At 37.5% G+C, this 19431-nt stretch overlaps 1 protein-coding gene across 1 annotated transcript in view; it reads left to right on the forward strand.

The window, feature by feature from the left end:
- The window catches only part of MGMT (O-6-methylguanine-DNA methyltransferase), a 44481-nt gene that overhangs the window by 22367 nt on the left and 2683 nt on the right, over nucleotides 1–19431 (forward strand). The window contains exon 3 of the mRNA XM_025206717.1: nucleotides 12550–12689. Within this exon, the coding sequence (XP_025062502.1) occupies nucleotides 12550–12689 (140 nt within the window). The remainder of the gene's footprint in view (nucleotides 1–12549; nucleotides 12690–19431) is intronic.

Raw genomic sequence — 19431 nt, forward strand, 5'->3', positions numbered from 1 at the left:
TTTAAATCAGATTTTCTACCTTTTTATTGTTTTGATAACAAGGTTATGCCCTGGAGGAGACACATGCTCCTGTGAGTCTGCAAATGTGTGAAACAAGTTTGTTCAATTCTTCCTGTTGAGTAGGCTATTTCAGGAATATTATTAACACATTTCTATTAAAGTTCAGAGTATTTCTTGGAAAAGGAAGAGACATTTACAAAGCAAACAATAATGTGTGTGTTTTTGTTTGTTTACAGCTGAAAATATAGGGAGAGGAGAATACCAAAAAGCAGAATTGTCTCTCCCCCTTTGTAATTCATTTCCACAATATTGTATCATCTTTTTTTTTAAGTGTTTAACAGAGTTCATCAATCTATTAAAAACCAAAAAGATCTTTTCATTTATTTTACTTTAAGCTGAGTAACAGTTACTTGAGCTGAAGTTAATGCATTTTGAATACAGGTGTTTTCATGCATTTCCATATACAGTCAATGTAAATAATTTTTCATAGTCATTTAAACATTTAAATTTTTAAAGGTTTTAGTTGATTTTTTTGGCTAAATGTGATGCTAAAATAATTGACGTAAACGTAAAAAGTCAAAACGTAAAATATAAATTGAACTGGTGAGGGTCATTTATTCCTCCTGCTCTGTGTAGCTGAACCTTACCTGGTGAGTTCATCATTCCTCCTCACCTCAGTGAGACAAAGTATTCATTTCTAAGGGCTAATACTACAATACATCCTAGCAATATGAGGTATGAGATTGTGTTCCAGTGCACTGAGAACTAGACTGAGATTGTCAGAGCATTTATATTCATGAGAGTGAAATAATGCTTACCCTGACTCGGCTTCTAGATTCTTTAAATGAAAAGATACTACATTAACTCTTTGCAATACTTGCTCACTACAGTTTCTTAATAACTGAAGCTCAGAAAACTGAAATTTGAGACTTCTTATTAGCCAATAAACCATATCCATCAGCATTATTACTACAGCAGTAGAGATAACTAGTACAGGGTCTAATCAGAAACTCTAACAATAGTGGGAAGTTTATATAGTTCTTGTTTGTTTCAAGAAATATATCAAGCAAAGCAAGCAGAATCTGGGACATCATTACTTTCTTATATATACATACAGTGAAGCATGCCTACCAGCTAGGACAACAAGATGATTTTTCTTTTTTATGTTAGGGTGTTCTGCTTATGTGTGTTTATCAGTAAAAAGGAAACTTATTTTTATAGAGATAATATTTTGATCTAGAAATACAAAGAGAGGGAGTGAGATTGAATTTGAGCAATCAGACTAATCAAACTAAATGTACTGTGATTTAACCCTGGTGGTTCCCAGGTCATTTTCCTCCTGGAGTAACCATTTTTTACTGTAGGACAATAAGCCTGAACATCTGTATACTCATGGTTTCTTCTGGGAGAGCAGTGATTCTCCCATAAGAAATTGAATGTCTGTACAAGGCCAGTATGGTACGAAAATCTCACAGTAGAGAAAAGAAAGACTCTAAGAAACCAAACCTGAATTAGGAATCCCAGAAAAAGAATTGCTTCTGTTTATTTCCATCCATTCTCCAGTGTAAAAACTCACTGATATAGTTTGTAAGCTAGAAGGAGATTAAGATTTTCTCTGTGTCCTCATCCTAAGCATTTATTCTCCTCTCTTGTAGCAATTACATTTTACTTAAAGATCAGAGGATAAGCAGGTGGCTTCTTCATTTAACTCTTCTGCTTCTATGAAGAGCTATACAAATCACCTGGCAGGGAATACTGTGGGGGGGGATCTGGCTATATCTCCCCCAGAGAAGGAATGTAGATAGCTTTGTAATTCCTGATGATGTCAAAAGTTGTAGTATAACAGGGAGGGGGGCAGTGGAGTACTAACTTAGTTGAGGGGGGGAATGGGACTCCAAATTGGTGGCTCCCTGGAGTGTCTGTGCTGCTGCTGCCCCCTGCCAGATCACACCATGGCTGGGAATTCCCCAGAGCAGGTAAGATTTCCCACACACTCCCCTCCCCTACAGCCCTCAACAACATCTCTCCTCCACACCTGGCCCTCGCCGCAGCACACAAACCCTGTTAGTTATGCTTCTAGTCAAAAGACCAATCTCAGCATGCTTAAGTTCTAAATTAAAGCTTAGATGTTGTTATTTATGTCATTGAAAATCTCTATTTTGCACATATTCTTACTTGTATTTAAATGTCAAAAGTAGGACGCAGGTTTTGTTAAAAGAAGAATAATAATTTTGCATTTCATAGAGTTGAAATGCAAAAACATAGAATACTATATCAGATTTTTTTACTCATTTTTGTTAGTCCTTTCTGTTCCATCTTTATATATTCACGTGCAACTGCCGCTAAATTTGGCATTTAAGAATAGATAAGAAAACAGTCATTACTCAAGCAAAATGCCCACTGATTCCAGGGAATTTAACTTGAAGAAAAACTGCTGGATTAGGCCCACAGAGAGTTGTTTACTTTTAAGGGCAGAATTTGGTTCTATAACTCTTATCTGTTGAATGGCAAAGTCCTTAATTAAGCAAATCAGATCGCTAACACTTGCAAGGACCCTGCTGTGAAGGGGGAGGAACCTCACCTCTGACTACCTATAAGCCTGCAGCCTGGCTCTAATTAGCTAAATATAATTAATTAGCAATAAACTAAACACAAATAACAACAACTATATTCGACAACCACAACAATATGGACAACAATAACAATCCAATATAAACAACAAGGGCAATTCAATATAAACAATGAGAGGGCACTAGAGAGCATAAGCAGCTTTTCATCTGCAGCCAGCAGCACCATTCACACACAAATCCACTCAACCCTGGCTGCTCCTCCAGCCACCACAACACCACAGGGATACCAGTCCCCCAGACCCTAACCCTACATACACAACCTCAAGCACATGGAGAAGAGTTTGGCCTCCCAACCTCTCACTCACACTCCCATGGGATTGTCACTCACACTGTGTCCTTGGACTAGTGGCCTTCCAGGCCCTCCAGCCTTAGACATACACTTACACACATTTTTGGCACGTCTACTCATGATGCTACATCGCCGTAGCAATGCACTCCCTCGGTATAGTGTGTTGCTACAGTGACATAGGGGCTAAAAATAGCTGTGCATCAGCAGCATGGTGCAGTATGGGCTATTACTGTGCCATCATTATTGCGTCCTTTTGGAAGGACTAAATGATGGCACAGTAACAACAGCACCATAGAGGCACATGTAGACATGCCCACAGACTCCCTCCTCAGAGTCAAAATATTCTTGTAATTTCAAAATAGTGTAGCAAAATTGTTTATATTGCTTACCAGTATAGTCACTGGCATACATTATACAGATATGCATACTTTTCTTGTGTATATATAATATACATCTATCTGTTGCTTTCATGCCCCCAGAGAAAAGAAAGATTTTTCCATCCTAGGATGGAACCAAGGGTTACATGTTTGAGCACCAATTTTCAGATAAGGCCTACTAAATGTTTATATTGTTGCTGTTTGGAATTTCAGATTAAATATTTACCGCTTGACCTGCAATTACAGCACACATTTCTCAGTGGGGGAGTAAAACACTCTGTGAGGCAGGCATAGACATTACGCTTTTACCAGTGTAAGTGATCAGAAACTGGTCTATACCCATAACAGAACAGAAGTTTGACGCACACAAAACCCATCTATGCTCCATTGAGAGAGAATGAAGTTCAGAATACATAGACTGGTTTAAGAATGGTAAAACCCAGACTAAGATTTGTGTTCCACCCACCCCCCACCACCACCACCACTCCCGCCCCCAGGGAAATGTGTGTTCTGTTCACTACCAATCTAAACTATGCCACTTACAGAAAATCATGTAACTTCGATTGATTCCACCTCAGGCTTTTTGAATATCTGTACCTAGTCTGAGTCAGTGCAGGTGCTATGTTAATTCCCTACTATTTTGAGGCTCCACCTTAACTCCGAATTGCACAAATGCAGGGTCATTGAAATATGCATAAAAGATGCAGCCTCAAGTAATTTTTGTGGTCCCGCTGCAAAAGGACATGCTAGTGAAAATAACAATATTGTGTCACTGCTGCCAAATATACATACTGTTTACACCTCCAGAATTATTTAATCTTTTAATACTATCATATGAAGTTAGTCCTCATAAAAGATACTAGATGGTGTGGTCTAGCCTTGCAATTGTAATGCCTTTCAACAGATTTACTTTAGCACTGATAAGGAAGGAAGTAGAAAGTATCCTCACATAGTCAGTGGACCTCAACCATGAACTGGAGGGTCCACTTCTGAATGAGATGGTTCCAGTCTTCATGCACACTTGATCTGTGGCACTTCTGAGACCATCTTTATGGATTCCATATAATACCAGTTTCAGTGTTGGTTTGTGTTGATTGCCAACAGAGTCTTTTTAGAATATTAGAAAGTAAAGTTCTGCATGCGTAGAATTGAACAAAAATAACTTGCACTCTGTGGAGAGAATTTGGATGTTTGACAGAAGACCCAACCATAATAGCAATGTGGTGAACAAACCTCTTAACCCGTAGCAATCAGTTATCTTGAATGGGGCTGTAAGGTAAACATAACAATGCTGCCACTGTCTCCTGGCCATACCTATTTATAGAGCTAATCACAAACCAGTTACGTCTCCTGGATGCCAAGCGGTTTCATAGGGACTTTTCTCCTCTCTTATGTAATAGCTCCTTTGCTTCCCTTGAGTCAGTGGAGCTCTGCGTCTACCCACTGTGTGCATATCACACTTCTTAGCTTTTTTTAGATATTAGTTCTATTTAAAAAAGACCTAGATAAGTTCTACAGGTTAATATTTCACTGTTACTCTGAAGATGTCAAGGCAAAGATATCTATGAAAATGTAAAGCAACAAATAATAATTTGCTTGTATCAGAACATTTGTACACAGAAAGGATAAGTACTTACAAGAGACACATATATTACCCAGGTCATAAAAATTGTTAAATTTTAATGTAATGAATGTGAGTTCTGTTTCAATATTTGATTGTATTTACATACCTGAATATATGTTATGCAAACATTAATGCAACTAATTAATCATTCTTTCTCAATGGAACATATACAATAAGTGTTGCGTGCATCATATGGATATTCAGATTTTTGTTGATTGGGGGGATATAAATAAGTAAATAAATTGCAAGTAATCTTTCCTTTTTAACGGAGAAACTGAGACACAGCTGAAATGAAATACCCGTAGATGAGGAAAGGGCCAAGACCAGAAACCAGGCTTTCTCACTTCTCATTCGTCGCCATGTATTTGGCCATGTATTCTCTCATTTGAAATATTAAAATATGGATGAAAATAAAAGTATGCCCCTCATAATTTAAAATCAAATGGGTGGATATCTATTTTTGTATCAACTAAACCATTCATTTGATCCAAAAATGTTTTGCAGTTTAGCTAATACATAGTGCTGGTAATGATAAAAAAAAAAAAAAATGTGACTGTTTATATTTTATACTTGAAAGGCATGATTCCTATGTGCATTTTAAATCCTGTAGGTTTACTTATATAATTAATGTATTATTACTCATTATCTCTTGAGGGGCAGAAGAGAGTAAGCAAGCTTCATAAACATAATTTATGTTTCTGATTGAAACTCAGTTCGGGCTGAAAAAGTCAGAAAAGGACAAAAAAGCAACACCCCTCTTATAGGTCCATGTTTCAGTTGGCAGCAGGAAAAAAAACTAATACTTGTCAAATGAGGAACTTTTAATAGGTAAATAATTGAGGGATTATTAAAATGGAACCCTGCTCTGGTGAGTCACTTTTCTCTTCTTAAAAAATGTCAAAAGATACATATTTGACTCCAACGTTAATTGTGGATTGTACAAATTGAAAGGGACTTACCCTAAATGAAAATGATGAATTTTATTTTTATACTTTATGCTTGACTATTATGAACCATCTTAGCTTGTGCTTTAGTTCCTCTGCTTATAGGTTCATGAAGGTTGTGGCTGATTTGTAAATAAATAAATTAATCTTATATTTTCAGTTAGGCAATGTCATTCCCCTTTCTGTATCTACTGTTATTTATATATATATATATATATATATACACACACACACACACACACACACACACACACACACACACACATGCATGATATAATGCATGCAGACATAGTTGTGGGGGTTATTTGCAGCATAAAGGGGTTAAGCCTGTTAATTATATTATTGTCTTTACAGGATATGATCAAAATGATCAGGGGTCTAGGAGATGACTTGTGAGGAAAGGCTGAAATAACTAGGGTTATTTAGCCTGGAGAAGAGAAGGCTGAGGTGGCATTTGTTAAGTCTTCAAATACCTGAAGGGTGATTATAGAGAGAATGCAAATGGGTTTTTCTCTGTGACTGTAGGGGATAGGACTAAGAGTAATGGACTCAGGCTGCACCAGGGGAAATTCGGGCTGGAGATTAGGAGGAACTTCCTGCCTATGAGGGTGGTCAGGTGTTGGAATAGGCTACCTAGAGAAGTTGTCTATCTCTATCCTTGGAAACTTTAAAAAGCAGGCTAGATGGACACATGACTGGGATAATTTAGTCGAGGATGATCCTCCCTTGAGCAGGGGGTTGGACTAGATGATTTTATGAGGTCCCTTCCAGCCCTACTTGCCTATGATCCTATGACATGCATTTTCATATTATCTAGTTATACCTAAATTTCTTGTGCTCTTTCAATACACAGTAAATAATGCTAACTTTATTTATTAAAATTCCTTTATCACAAGACCCTTGATTCTGATGCACCCCCATGGCTGGGAGTGGCAGCTGATCAGGGCTCCCACTCCAGGGGTACATTAAAGCCCTTGGCTCTGATGTGCCCTGTGGCTAGGGGCAGCAATTAGCTGATCTGTGCTTTCAGCCTCCAGGATGCAGTGGAACCTCCTTTAAGTTCTCTGTGCCCCAGAAGTGGGAGTGGCAAGTGACTGGGCTCCTACCCTCCAGGGTACATCAGCTTCAAGGACTCAGGTGCACTCCTGGGACTGGTAGCAGCAGTCAAGCCTCAGGGGCATATCAGAACCCTTGGCATCTCACTGGCTTCCTTCCTACTTGCCAATGCAGAGAATATGGTGCACTGGGAATCTGGTCCTACAGTTGTCACACAGGTGTAATATGGCAGGAAGCCCTATTGTTGGGATTGCAAAGCAGATCCCATGGTACCTTCAATTGAACCTCTGCCAGGGGGCTGAGTTTGGTTTGCTTAGTTTACTCTGAAGTTTACCAGACATGTTTAGGATTGAACAGGAGACTAACCTGCTCTTTCAAGCACAGACATTTACATAACTACATATCTAGATACATGGAAGATATCTAGATAAGATTTTTTAAATTAGAAAAAAAGTTACACTACTATAGTGACAATTGTTTTGTGGATAAATTGAAAGCCTCCATCCTCAAAAAGTCAGGCTTGATCTGTTTCATCACTAGTCATTAAAACAAATATCAGAAAACTTTGTCTATCTACTGGCTAATACATCCTAACACATACAGTTTAACTGTTTGATGGATGGTGCGTGTGTGTGAGACAAATTTAGACTTTAATATATTCATCAAGTTCTAAGCAATTAACTTTTGGGAAAGGAGGATGAATAATCTGTATTCCTTTCCTGTCAGGCTTCAGCTGTTGGAGGATGAGGAGATAAATTGGACCTATCTACCTTTTCAATCTGTCTTCCTCTAAGAATTCTTAGGAGGCATGTAGTAGGAGAGAGGAAATTATTGACATCGTTAACCTGGTGTCCACCATTTTTCCTACTCTTCCATTCTCAGGTTGTCTATCTCACAGAGCATCTACCATGTCTGTTATAGTTACAATGCCTAGAAGAGCAGTGATAGATACTTCAGAAATGTATTGTTTAAAGCAGTGGAAGTCAGCCTTTTTGGCAGATATACCACAAATTGTCCCCACACCCTCAAAAGTGTAGGACCAATCCTGCTCCAATCCCCTTCCCCTGCCCAAGTTGTTGCTCTGCTTTCTGCTTCCCTCCCTGTGCTTCCTGCCTGATTTACTGCTTTCCATTCTGCTTCCTGCCCTATCTACCGCTGTGCTGCCTGTCCACCACCCCCCACAAAAAGGTTGCCCATGCCATTTATGATACCTATACCACAGACCCTGTTTTAGAGGGTAATTTGTTTGATTTTATAAAATTTCCATCCTTTTCATTTAAATTCTCATGACACCCACCTTAAACAATATTTTTGGTTTGCCTCTCTCCTACATTAAGATAACTTCATTGTATGAGGCAGTGTGTTCTCACAAGCATTGTCTGACTACCAGAATAGTATCACACCTGAACCAGTAAGGCATTAACGGTAAGCTTATTATAAGTCTCTATTTTCAGGGGCTTATAACTGGCCTATAAAAATTCAATTCAAGAAAAAATGTTGGAATACATGCGTTCTCAGCCCAGGAGAATATTATGTGGACATTTTTCAACAAAATTGGTTGATAAAAAGTTATGAGAGTGCAATTTTAGTTATAACTTAGATTTCTAATAAAATCTGGGAAATGATTAGTAGGAATGGCAACTCCTTTAGTAGAGAAGGGAATGGAAGCTGTTCATTGAGGCTAGAAAAGTTAATTTATATATTTTATGTTTTTCCAGGTCTCACCTAAGATCTGGATTGTTGTTTGCCAACAAAATATGTTCCCAAGACCTACCATATGTACTATAACTGAAGTCAAACCTTCCAGCCTATATCTGTGCCCAGTGCATACTTTTGTGGTCTGTTTTTATTCCTTCCTCATCTAGCACCACAACGATGAAGGGCCCCAGGTGCAAGCAACCATTTGTGTCTGTAGTTAAACCCATCCTAATGGTCACTGAATATTCAGGACTAAGCCGCAGAGGCCATCATAAACAACTGTGCCTCCTGCAGAGCTATGAAATCCCCAAACCACGCCATAAGCATTCCTTTATGACATAATTTCCTAACTCCTCTCTCTTCCTGGGTCTCACCTTCTCAGCAGTTTACCTCTTGGACTACCGAGAGGTATGCTGTTGAGGTGTATTTTTTCTTAGTTTAATCCTTGTCTTCAAATTCCATTTCCCTTGTTAATATCACCGCCTTTCTTCCCCCTCACTGGGAAGCCATTTCTGCTCTCAGACATTAATTTCTTAGGTTTTTCACATCCAAAGCCTCCTAGTTTACTATAAGGCATCCCGGTTTCTCTTTCTCCTTACCATGATACAGGGTCTTTTCTTCTGGCTACCCACTTGCCCATGCACTGCCTTTCCTTATATTGCTCCAGTAATAAGTAAGTTACCTTTTTGACCTGCTTCAGAGGTATCAGTGGAAAGTAGCGTTGCCCATATCCATAACTAGATTACTTTAAACTCCTTGTCCTACATGAAGTGTTACACTGCAGCTTTCACTGAAATGCCTGTAGGCCTGCAGCCTGGATTTTCATTCCATTATTGTCTTAAAAATAAACCAAGGAAGAAACAGTTGGAGATATATGTAAGTGCCTGCTATTGTACTTTCCCATGTCAATGGGAGAATGAATTTTTATTTACAATTTTTTTTTAACATTTTGATTCTTACTGCCAGTCCTGATATTTGACTAATGCTACCATTGGAAAACCATATTCTTCTGAAGTGTTTATCAGGTTCATTTTGGATAAGAAAGTTCTTGCAAATAAATAAGTTAAATCAGTGTCCCTGGGACCTATAGTTCTGTGCACTCATGAGACATCCCCCTTTCAAAATCCACATTTGATGAATGTCCATTTAGAGGGATTTCATAGCTCTGCTGGAGGTACAGTGGTTTAAGATGGCCTCTGCAACTTAGTCCATTTAGAGGGAAAATTTGACAAGCTGTTGAGCAATTAAATCAGAATTTATTGTTTTTAAATAACATTGGTTGTTCTATTGTTGTGAGAAGCAACCATTCTCTGGAAGGAGGGCAGCAGAGAGCATATTAAACTGATAGAATATTTTTCTTAAGTAGTATATACAGTGTTGAGTACTGGGTAAGGGAATGGAGAAGAGATGGTACTTCTGACAATCCATTAAGTTTGGATGATGTAGTATAATTTAGTCATGGTTTTGCTTCGATCTGCCACTCAAGAATTATGCGGTCATCCTAAACTCATGAAAATATAAAGTGTTTTCATATAGAGAGAGAATGTGTGTTAATTTTTATGTGCAGATTTTACTACACTTTATAATGATATTTAACAGCATAAAATGTTGGCACCCGTACTGAAAATTGGTGAAGGTTCAACCATCTAATTTTGAGCAGGTTATGCTTATAGGCACTAACACTTGCAGACAGTTTAATAACAGTATTTGGCACTGTCTCTTAGAGCTGCTTAAACTAATTAATGCATTTGCTCCCTACAGGGTGAAATTGAGTTTTCAGATACATTTATAAAATGATGTGCATGATTGCTAAATATTTCATTATTTTGAACTATAACTTCTTGGGGGGTTTTGTTTTGTTTTGTCAGGGTTTTTTTGTTATCATAAAACACTATTATATGTTATCTGAAAAAATGCACACTAGGTATCAAAATACATGATAAACTCCATCCTTATATTCTAATACATCATTATTTTATTATGTGGTATTTTAGAATGTTAAAAGGTACTCAATAATTTGGCCATCAATTTACACAGTAACGTTATTGCTTTGCTCTCCAATGATGACTTTGGAACCATTCCATTGTTTCTTGTAACTGTTCCATGCTCCAGTTAAGTTTGCACAGACTTCTCATTTTATTCCTACAGGTTTTGTAAAGTTCCAGGTCCACCTACCCTGCTGGGCCTAGTGCGCCTCTTATTCCTCTGCCAAAAAGGAGGGCAGGGGGGTGCAATGGGGGATTTGGAGTCAGGCCCTGGCAATGTGGATTTACTTTGTTTCATTGGTTTTAAAAAATGACATCAGGCAATAATTCCCTGAAACCCCTGAGTGCTTAAGGTTAACACTAATCTTGCTGGCTTAAAAAGAGGTTAAAAAAATAATAAGTAACAATTTGATTTGAAATAAACCTTTCTAAAGAAATCACAGTAAACAAAATCTGTTTGCCTAAGGAAACCCTCCTAGCAATCAGCTAGTAACACAACTGCTTGTGCTAATGAACCCAAAGCTGTTAATGTGGTTTCTTCAGTTAAATTGATTCATGAATTTTGAAGAGAACATTATCTAATGAATTTTCTTTGAATAGAAAGCAATTAAAAGGACAAATCAGTCTGATTAACCCCAAAGTCACCCTACTGCCACAAATGGTGTACAGTTTGAAATTATATCATAAAAAACTAGAGCAGATTTGCTATCTCTTTGCCCTCTACTAATCCATGTAAATTAATGAACAACAAAGTTAATTTCTTTGATGACCCTTTTCTAGTATCACCTGGATTATGCTGATGTTTAATTTGCTTAATGTTATAATAAAGGCTAAACAGATTTTTTCAATGAAGTGATTATCATTCCCTTCAGTTAAGAAGTGATTTTTATTATTTAACACACACATAATGGTGTATGGCTTTCCTTTAAGAACAAAATCACATTTTGTTGGGTTTGTACATAACAATCAATGGTATTTTTTGACACACAGTTCCAAAATAAGGGAATGGTTTTAATCAATGTATGTTTTATTTGCCAAAGGAGGAGACTGGTGTTTTCATCATGTGTGCTGTTTTTTCCCCCTATTTGTTCCTCTCAATACAGTAGAAGTGTTTTGTAGTTATCTTCAAAGCTTCTACAAGTACCTTGAAAGAACAATAGGTGTTAAACCAAACTAAAATCCTAAACTAGCTATTGGTTTTCCTTCTGTAAAATAATCCTGGTCTGGAAATCTAAAACTCTTCAACGCAGAGGGGAAATTGTTCTAATGTATTCATTTATGCATTATTTCAACTCTATGAACACTAAAAGCAATTTGATAGTGAATTAAAACTAAAATAATGGAAGTTATTTTATTTCCACAAGCCCTTATCATTAAGAATGTACTGTACATTCAAGGTCACAGCCAGTCCTTACATTCTATAATGTCTAGAATTCTGAATAGTAGCTTGGGGGTCTCTACTATAAAATGCAGTCAGCCAGGATAATACCAGGTCCACTGGCTCTAGGGCTTCTTTTCCAGTGTGTCCCAGCTGAAGTTTGAAATTAACAAGAGATGCAAGAGCTTTATAAAATAGGTAGAGCCAGTTATTTCTTCCCTCCTTAATTTGACTCTATGCTAATTTATACTCTGCCAATTTAATGGAAAACCACATTGTGTGAGTTAACAGGATAATTGTACTTGAAGCAAATTAAAAATATAGGAAAATCAAAGCCTTAAATCCCCCTTTTTATAGTGATCAATTACTTGAAGCACTCTCTCTAATAATCATGTATTTAAATATAGTAATATAGGACACAATAATAGGACTGAGAATCTGAGCACTTTTAATATAAAATAGAAAAGTTGCTATTCATACTGTGGTTTAATTGTCATAGGTTTTGACTATCTTTATTGTTAGTTCTTTGAGACATGCTTATGAATAGTGTGTGACTGCTTTTTTGCAGCTTCATTCACCAGGCAAGTGTTGTGGACCCTGTTGAGAGATGTGAAATTCGGAGAGACAGTTTCTTACAAGCAATTAGCAGACCTGGCAGGCAACAGCAAAGCAGCAAGAGCAGTGGGAGGAGCAATGAGAAGCAATCCTGTAAGTTCATGTCAACTTTGAAATAAAGTTGATGGAAGATGGTGGGTTTAGACAGAAAGCTTTGTGGGCTAAATGTCATTAGATCAAATTTATCTGCTATGAAAACTACTCTACCATGAGTAATAAGGTCAGTTAGTGTTTTTAATCAGCGTTAATGCACAAACTAGTTTAATATGATTTATTTCTCACCATTCATAGTGCTACTGGGCTTGGAAACTTGAGAAAGACGTATTGCATTTATTTTAATTTAATTCATCAAGCTATCCAAATTTGGTTATTTGCAAACTTTTTGTTTTCTTTTCTTTTTTTTCTTTCTTGACATACTCTAAAGTAAGGGGAACCTTTTGTCACTCAACAGTGACACCTTCTGACAGGATGTGGATGCTTTTGACTGAGTTATGAAGTAGTTCCACAATTTGGACAGTGTGAGTTTGCATATGATATGCAAGTAGTGAAGACTCAGTTCCTTGTTAGCTCAGGATCTGAGTTACCTAGGTTGGCCAGGTTCCTCTCCTACTTCCACCTGGACCAGAACCTCAACTTGTGAAAATAGTAATTAAATTATATAAATGTATATTATGTAATGGCCTGGCCTTTGAATTCTTATGGCATTTGGTAAAAAACAGGAGATAGTAAGCCTCCCTTACAGTTGCCTCAGGCACCAATCCTTAATGAAGGAAATAAAACTAGTGGGTGCTGGAACCTGGAATATTAGGCTGGCATCTAAATACCCTTTGAGGGTTTGGGTCTCAAATACATTCAGCATGATAAGATGGTTTGTGGTCCATTGCTATGAACTGTGTACTAAATTTGAGGCTACTTAGGTCATGGCATTGGGGATTAGGCCATAAGAAATCAACATGAATGGAAGAGAAGGTAGGAAGTGGGACTTTGGTTTTGTAACTCCACTGTGTTTAGATCTTGGAGTATATGCCCCTTCCCTAAGATTACCATATAGGTCATTGGGTTTTGAATGTGTGTCTCTATGACATTAGCATTACTTTGGTGAAGTAGCAGAAGCCAGGATGCAGGCTGTATTTGGCTAATAGGAGTGATGTTAACATTCATCAGTTTTCATTGTTAAACAAGTTACACAGAAGCCATTAATATAGATGGTCCAAATGATGCTACTGTTTCTTCATCCTTTAACATGCCTAAACAAGGAATACTTGTTTAAAAAGAGAAGTATAGTTTCATTTCTATTAATAATACTGTGGCCTTTTCAGCCATTCTTGAACATATTTTTCCTCATTACCACATGCCCTCAGCTATGTGTGTCTTTCCATGCCTTACTACATCTATTTATTACTCTAGCATCATATCAATTGTAATCTTTGACCTTCCATGTTGTTTTTACATTCAGTTTGCCCAGGATTTACTTTAATAAGGTACATATAAGCCTACAACATGTGGTTGCAAAGTGAATACAAAAATCTGTATACACAAGAGAAAGCGGCTCTACATACACAAATGATAAAGTTTTGCTTTTCACAGTGCCACATACCCTACACACATTTCTCCTGATTTGTAAAGAAAATCCAGCACACAAGTGACCCATATATGGGGACTGGTAGGTATGAATTTAAGTGGAAAATGCCACATGGGGAAGACATGGCCCTTCTGGAGTACAAAATGACTGTGCACGTGTCCTTGTATGGAATGTATTTAGAATCTAATTACAGATGTGCTGTAATGACAGTGTGTGATGGAACAGGCAGGGGCTTCATTAAACTACAATGAAATATTCAATTTTTTTTATTAGCAGCTTTCCATTGTGAAATGTTGGTATGGTATTTTATCAATATGTCTTTCTCTATAGCTATACAGTGGTCTCTCCTATGCTAAAAATTTGGTATGTCATCAGGGACAGAAACCACTATACCATGGGATGGGAAATAACTAAAATAAGATAGGACCCCACTTTAAAAAATTGCCATAGCTTTGCTGTATATTTTCAGAACTATTTTCATCCTTGCTCACAAGGGAAAAAGCAGGAATTTTCACACCACAACCTGCTGTTACCGCTACTTTGGATGCTGCTGCTCCACTGCAGCCTGAGGGCAAAGCTGGATACATTTCTAGGCGATAGCAATTACATATCCTTTTGCACAAAACTACATTGTTATTCTTTGAGAACTGTTTCCTGTAGGTTTGCATTGTATTCCCTTATCTTAATATATACCATATTGTATTGGAAAGCATTCTCCCCTATTAAAATATCTTGTATTGTCAGGTACGATACAACGTATTGACAAAACATAATATCATATTGTGTTTCTATATTTTGCTTCATAGGTAAAAGTCTCACATGCACCCAGAAACTTATAATATACTTTTTATATTGTGCTTTCAAACCTCACAAATACTAGATATTCATTAGGTTGTTTGACTGCGCACCACTCCTCTTAGTGGGTTTCCTACTGAACCTTGTCTATTTCTAAGCGCACTTTCAGGCTCCATTTTCAACAAAGATATTGATGTTTAAAAATCTGACTAAATATGCATTCAGTTTAACATGTTACTGGAAAAGTTATGGGTAAACAGTTATTAGAGTACTGCAGCTGCTACATTAGGTCTTTATTAAAGCCTTTCTTGAGTAGTGTTGCTCTTCTGGATGGGTCAAAAATTGCATAAATCTACGGGGGTGAGGGGGTTACAGTACATTGAAACATTATTAGCTGTAATTTTTGGTTATGGAGTGCATTGATGATAAGAGATTTGCTGCACATGAAATACAAAGTGTGTGCTTTTAAATTTTTTGCTTTTGTTAGTTGCCAGGTTGTCATTTTTTCCCTCAACACAATAGTTTAAAGTTCAGTAAATACACCTCAGAGTCCTTACTGTAAAAACTATGCAAGATTAGTTACTACAAAATTGAAATCAGCAATTGTTTGCACTTTGAAATATGTATTATCTGGTTGTTGACAGTGATTGGTACTTACAACAGTATTCAGAAACATTTATTAGTCCATAACCAGTCTGAATCAATTTAATAGTATTAATTTCCACAAATTTTGGTCCAAATGTGACCTAAGTCGCTAAAAAAATTTTTTTTAAATTACTGAGGGTAGTATTATCACTAAAAATAAGTGTTTATAAACAACTGTAAAATTCAAATGAATAATATTACCCAAAATACATATAGTAATAAAAAACATTTCCCTTGTATTTTGTTATTTCGTGGAAAATACCTCTCTCCTCTACAAATCATGTTGGGTTGATACTTAATTTCTGTAGTATACATTCTACAAGTTTCCCTTTGTAGTTAGGTTACTTCACATAATTCATACAATGACCTTCAACTTTATGAGAAGGTGGAAAAGGTGCCGGCAGCAGCTGTGAGAGATGCAACGTCTTTGCTTCAAATTATGCCAAGGACATGGTAGGGATGGCTCACCTTTTGCAAGAAAAACTTCAAATAGTTTACTGCAGTTTAGATTGATTGTGAGGTCTGTGGTCCTCAAAGGGAACCCATAAAGTTCAATTAAAAATCTCATTAGAATAGTATAGGAGGATCAAAAAGAAAGCACAGAGACTCTTGGGAGATGGGGAATGTTGGGCTGATTAGTCCAAGGCCATCATAAATGACTATTCTATGACTTAAATAAGATGTCTTCAGTGGTGTGTTAACAGCAATAATAACTGTATACGGTCTTTTATATTCTATCTGCTTATGCTATTGTGTAGGCTAAAACCTAACTAACTGTATAACTTGACACTAAAATCTATCTAACATAAGTAAAGGGCATTATTCAGCCAAAATGTTTTAAACATTCAAGATTGAATAGAGTAATTGTGCATTTAAGAGAAGATTGTGAAGTATGGATTTGAAATGTTGCAAACACATAAAACTACTTGTGCATTAATTCCTTAGGTGGCTAGCAATAAACTTGAACACATGCTGGTTCATATTACAGTATTTGTTTCTATCAGGGAATAGGGGGTGGAAAAGCAATAGGACATGAGCAAACTGAAAGATTATTTTTTGCTAAGTGTGATTTTTGTTGTATGTTATAACTTGATATTTCAGCTGTTTCCATTATGGCCTCACTGATCTATTTTTGACAGTTTGGCAGCTTTCTGTAAGTATTCAGTCCATCAACTAGTATAATAGGATGGTCAGTTTTCTATTGCATCAAATTGAAAACTCTTAACAAGCAGAGCACCACAGTTGAACACCATTCTGTTTCATCCTCAGACAGAATTTGCTAAATGCAGTTCAAAGGCAATCAATACATTGTGCAGAGAGTTTTTTTCCCCACCTTTTTCTAAACAAACGCATTATTGAGGAGTTAGTTTATTCACAGATTGCCATGAGCGTTAATGACCACCCGAGTCTTGTTCTGCCAGTCACCTAGATGGCTGTTGATAAAGATTTAGCATCATGTTCTAAGTGTCAGGCCTGTCAGTAGTGCTGAACCATTTGACCAGAAGAAAAAACGCACAGGGAGCTATTGATTACAGCTTCTCAGTGTCACTTGTTCACCAGGATTTAGGTATTGATGAGGCTGCGAGTGAAAACAAGCTCTTTCCCTTGTGGGCCTCTACCCAGAAGAACAAAAGCAAAGTTGGAGAAAATATTCAGCTGGTACCAGAATCAGAGGGATTCCATTATTGATTGAAAGGCCCCTTCATGTTATTTTTGTTGGAGACAAATCTATGGGTTTGGAAGTTTTATAGCATTTGAGATAGGGTCCGTGTAAGTGATGGATTCATGTATTGGATGAATTAGATTTCACAGCATGAAGATTTCAATGGAGCTGTAATATTATGAGCTGCTTGGTTATTGATAAAAATTACATTAAATGTAGCTAAGGCTTTAAAGCTGAAAACTAGGATAGTATTCCTTCCAAAACGTCCTTAGGGCCCTAATAAATTTTAGCGGGTTTAATTATTTTAGTACTCTGAAAGTTGTCACCACAATTAAACCAAACTGAAGTGATAGTCAATATTTTGAAATTACAAAAATGAGTTAGTCTTTATAATGTATTTTCTTTAATTATTTCTAGCACTGGGAAGAATAATGCATAAACATTCAATAAATAATCATATGATATATATGATGCATAGACAAATAGTATATGATTTGCATATGTGTGATTTTGTATGTGTTTTGAAAAGCATTACATGATTTCCCTTATTTTGGCAGGCTTGGGCAACACTGCTTATTTTGCATCTTTCATTTCATTGGTTGTGCTTTACCTATTAATCTCAGCCATAGCCACAGCTTTAACTTTTTAAAATAAAAATAATCTGATATTAAAACACTTTTCACCCTTACCTTACACTTCAGCTTTCCACCCCAGAAAAAAGTGAGGTGAGAGGACCTCAACAGTTTTGTGCTTTATTTTGTCTGGTACTGGTACCAAAACCTAATATCTTACCCCCTTTCAGGGATAGAAACAAAGCAGAACCTACCTAGACACTGAATATTCCCAATTTTGCTCTGATATACAAAGTATCTGGGTTAGGGCAAGAAGTAACCTGAGCTACTTGTTCTTAGGAAGAGTTCTTAAGGAGCCAGATAAAATCTTGGCTCTGTGGAATGACCTGCACCAGCTAGAGGAAAATTTAAGCAGCGTACAGTCTGCTCTATGAACCTTTGGATCCATCCTTTGGATGTGGAATTTCAGCAGTGGAGGTGCCAGTTACAGGCACTCTGCCCATTTTACCACAGAGACAAATGCCTGCCTCTGACCCAGGGTGGATCGTTTCAGCTCACAGCCAGACAAGGTTGCCTACCTTTGCAGTACAGTATATATAGATTAGACCATGAGGCAGGAACATAAAAAACCCAAGTTCTGCTACTGTTGGACCAAGGAACCTCAGGCAAGCCACGCCCCTGTTCAAGCATCAGTGTTCCCATCTGGAAGTGTTTTCCCTTTGTTTTTTTCATTGAGAATTAGTGCAAAGTGATTAGCAAAGTCATATAATTATTTCATAGCAATTCAATCTGAAATTAGTTTTGCACCTTAAACAATAGGAGATCGTTTTATACCTGTGCTTTTTGTCAGTTGTCAAGGATTTTTGGAAGTAAAAAATGAAATAAAACTAATTTAGAGGAATACATAAATGCACAAAGTTTTTGTGCACCCATGTTATCGTGGGTGATGATGTGTTGTCCCCGATATATATTCATCAGAAGAAATGCAGTAGATCAAACTTAATCACACCATGTTTGTTTTGGTAACTGCAGAGTAACTTCAAATGTAGTTATATAGTTGTGAAAGGAATGAAGCATGGTTAAGTGCTTCAAGATGCTGGCTACTGTAAGTTTTGATCCCTGTCAATAGATGCAAGTTATTACATACCTCAAATTTCAATTTTTTTATATTCTGCTTTACGATTTTCTGTTTCTAAAAAGGGGAATGGGTGCAAGTGCTCTCTCACACTCACGCGGGCTCTCACTGTGACCTCCAGTGGCATCTCCCCTGTCAACAGACTCCAAGCCACTGCTGCTGGCCCAGGCTGAAGCCATGCTCTGTGCCCCAGACTGAAGCAGAGATGGAGACTGCTGGTGCCAGAGCAAGGGTAAGAGTGGAGGTGAGGGAAGAAAGAGGCTGCAGAATGGCAAGAGATAAGGCAAGGGGGGCAGGGGTCCAGGGCTGTGGGGGGCAAGCAGTCTGCCTTCCCCCACCACCTCCCTACCACCTGTCCCCAATGCTCCCACTGTCACCTGCCCTACTGCCTGCCCCGTACTGCTTTTCCCACTACCTGACCTCCATCTCCTTTTCCTGCCCCT

Source organism: Alligator sinensis, unplaced genomic scaffold, assembly GCF_000455745.1.
Source record: "Alligator sinensis unplaced genomic scaffold, ASM45574v1 scaffold1055_1, whole genome shotgun sequence".
In the NCBI taxonomy this organism is placed as follows: domain Eukaryota; kingdom Metazoa; phylum Chordata; order Crocodylia; family Alligatoridae; genus Alligator; species Alligator sinensis.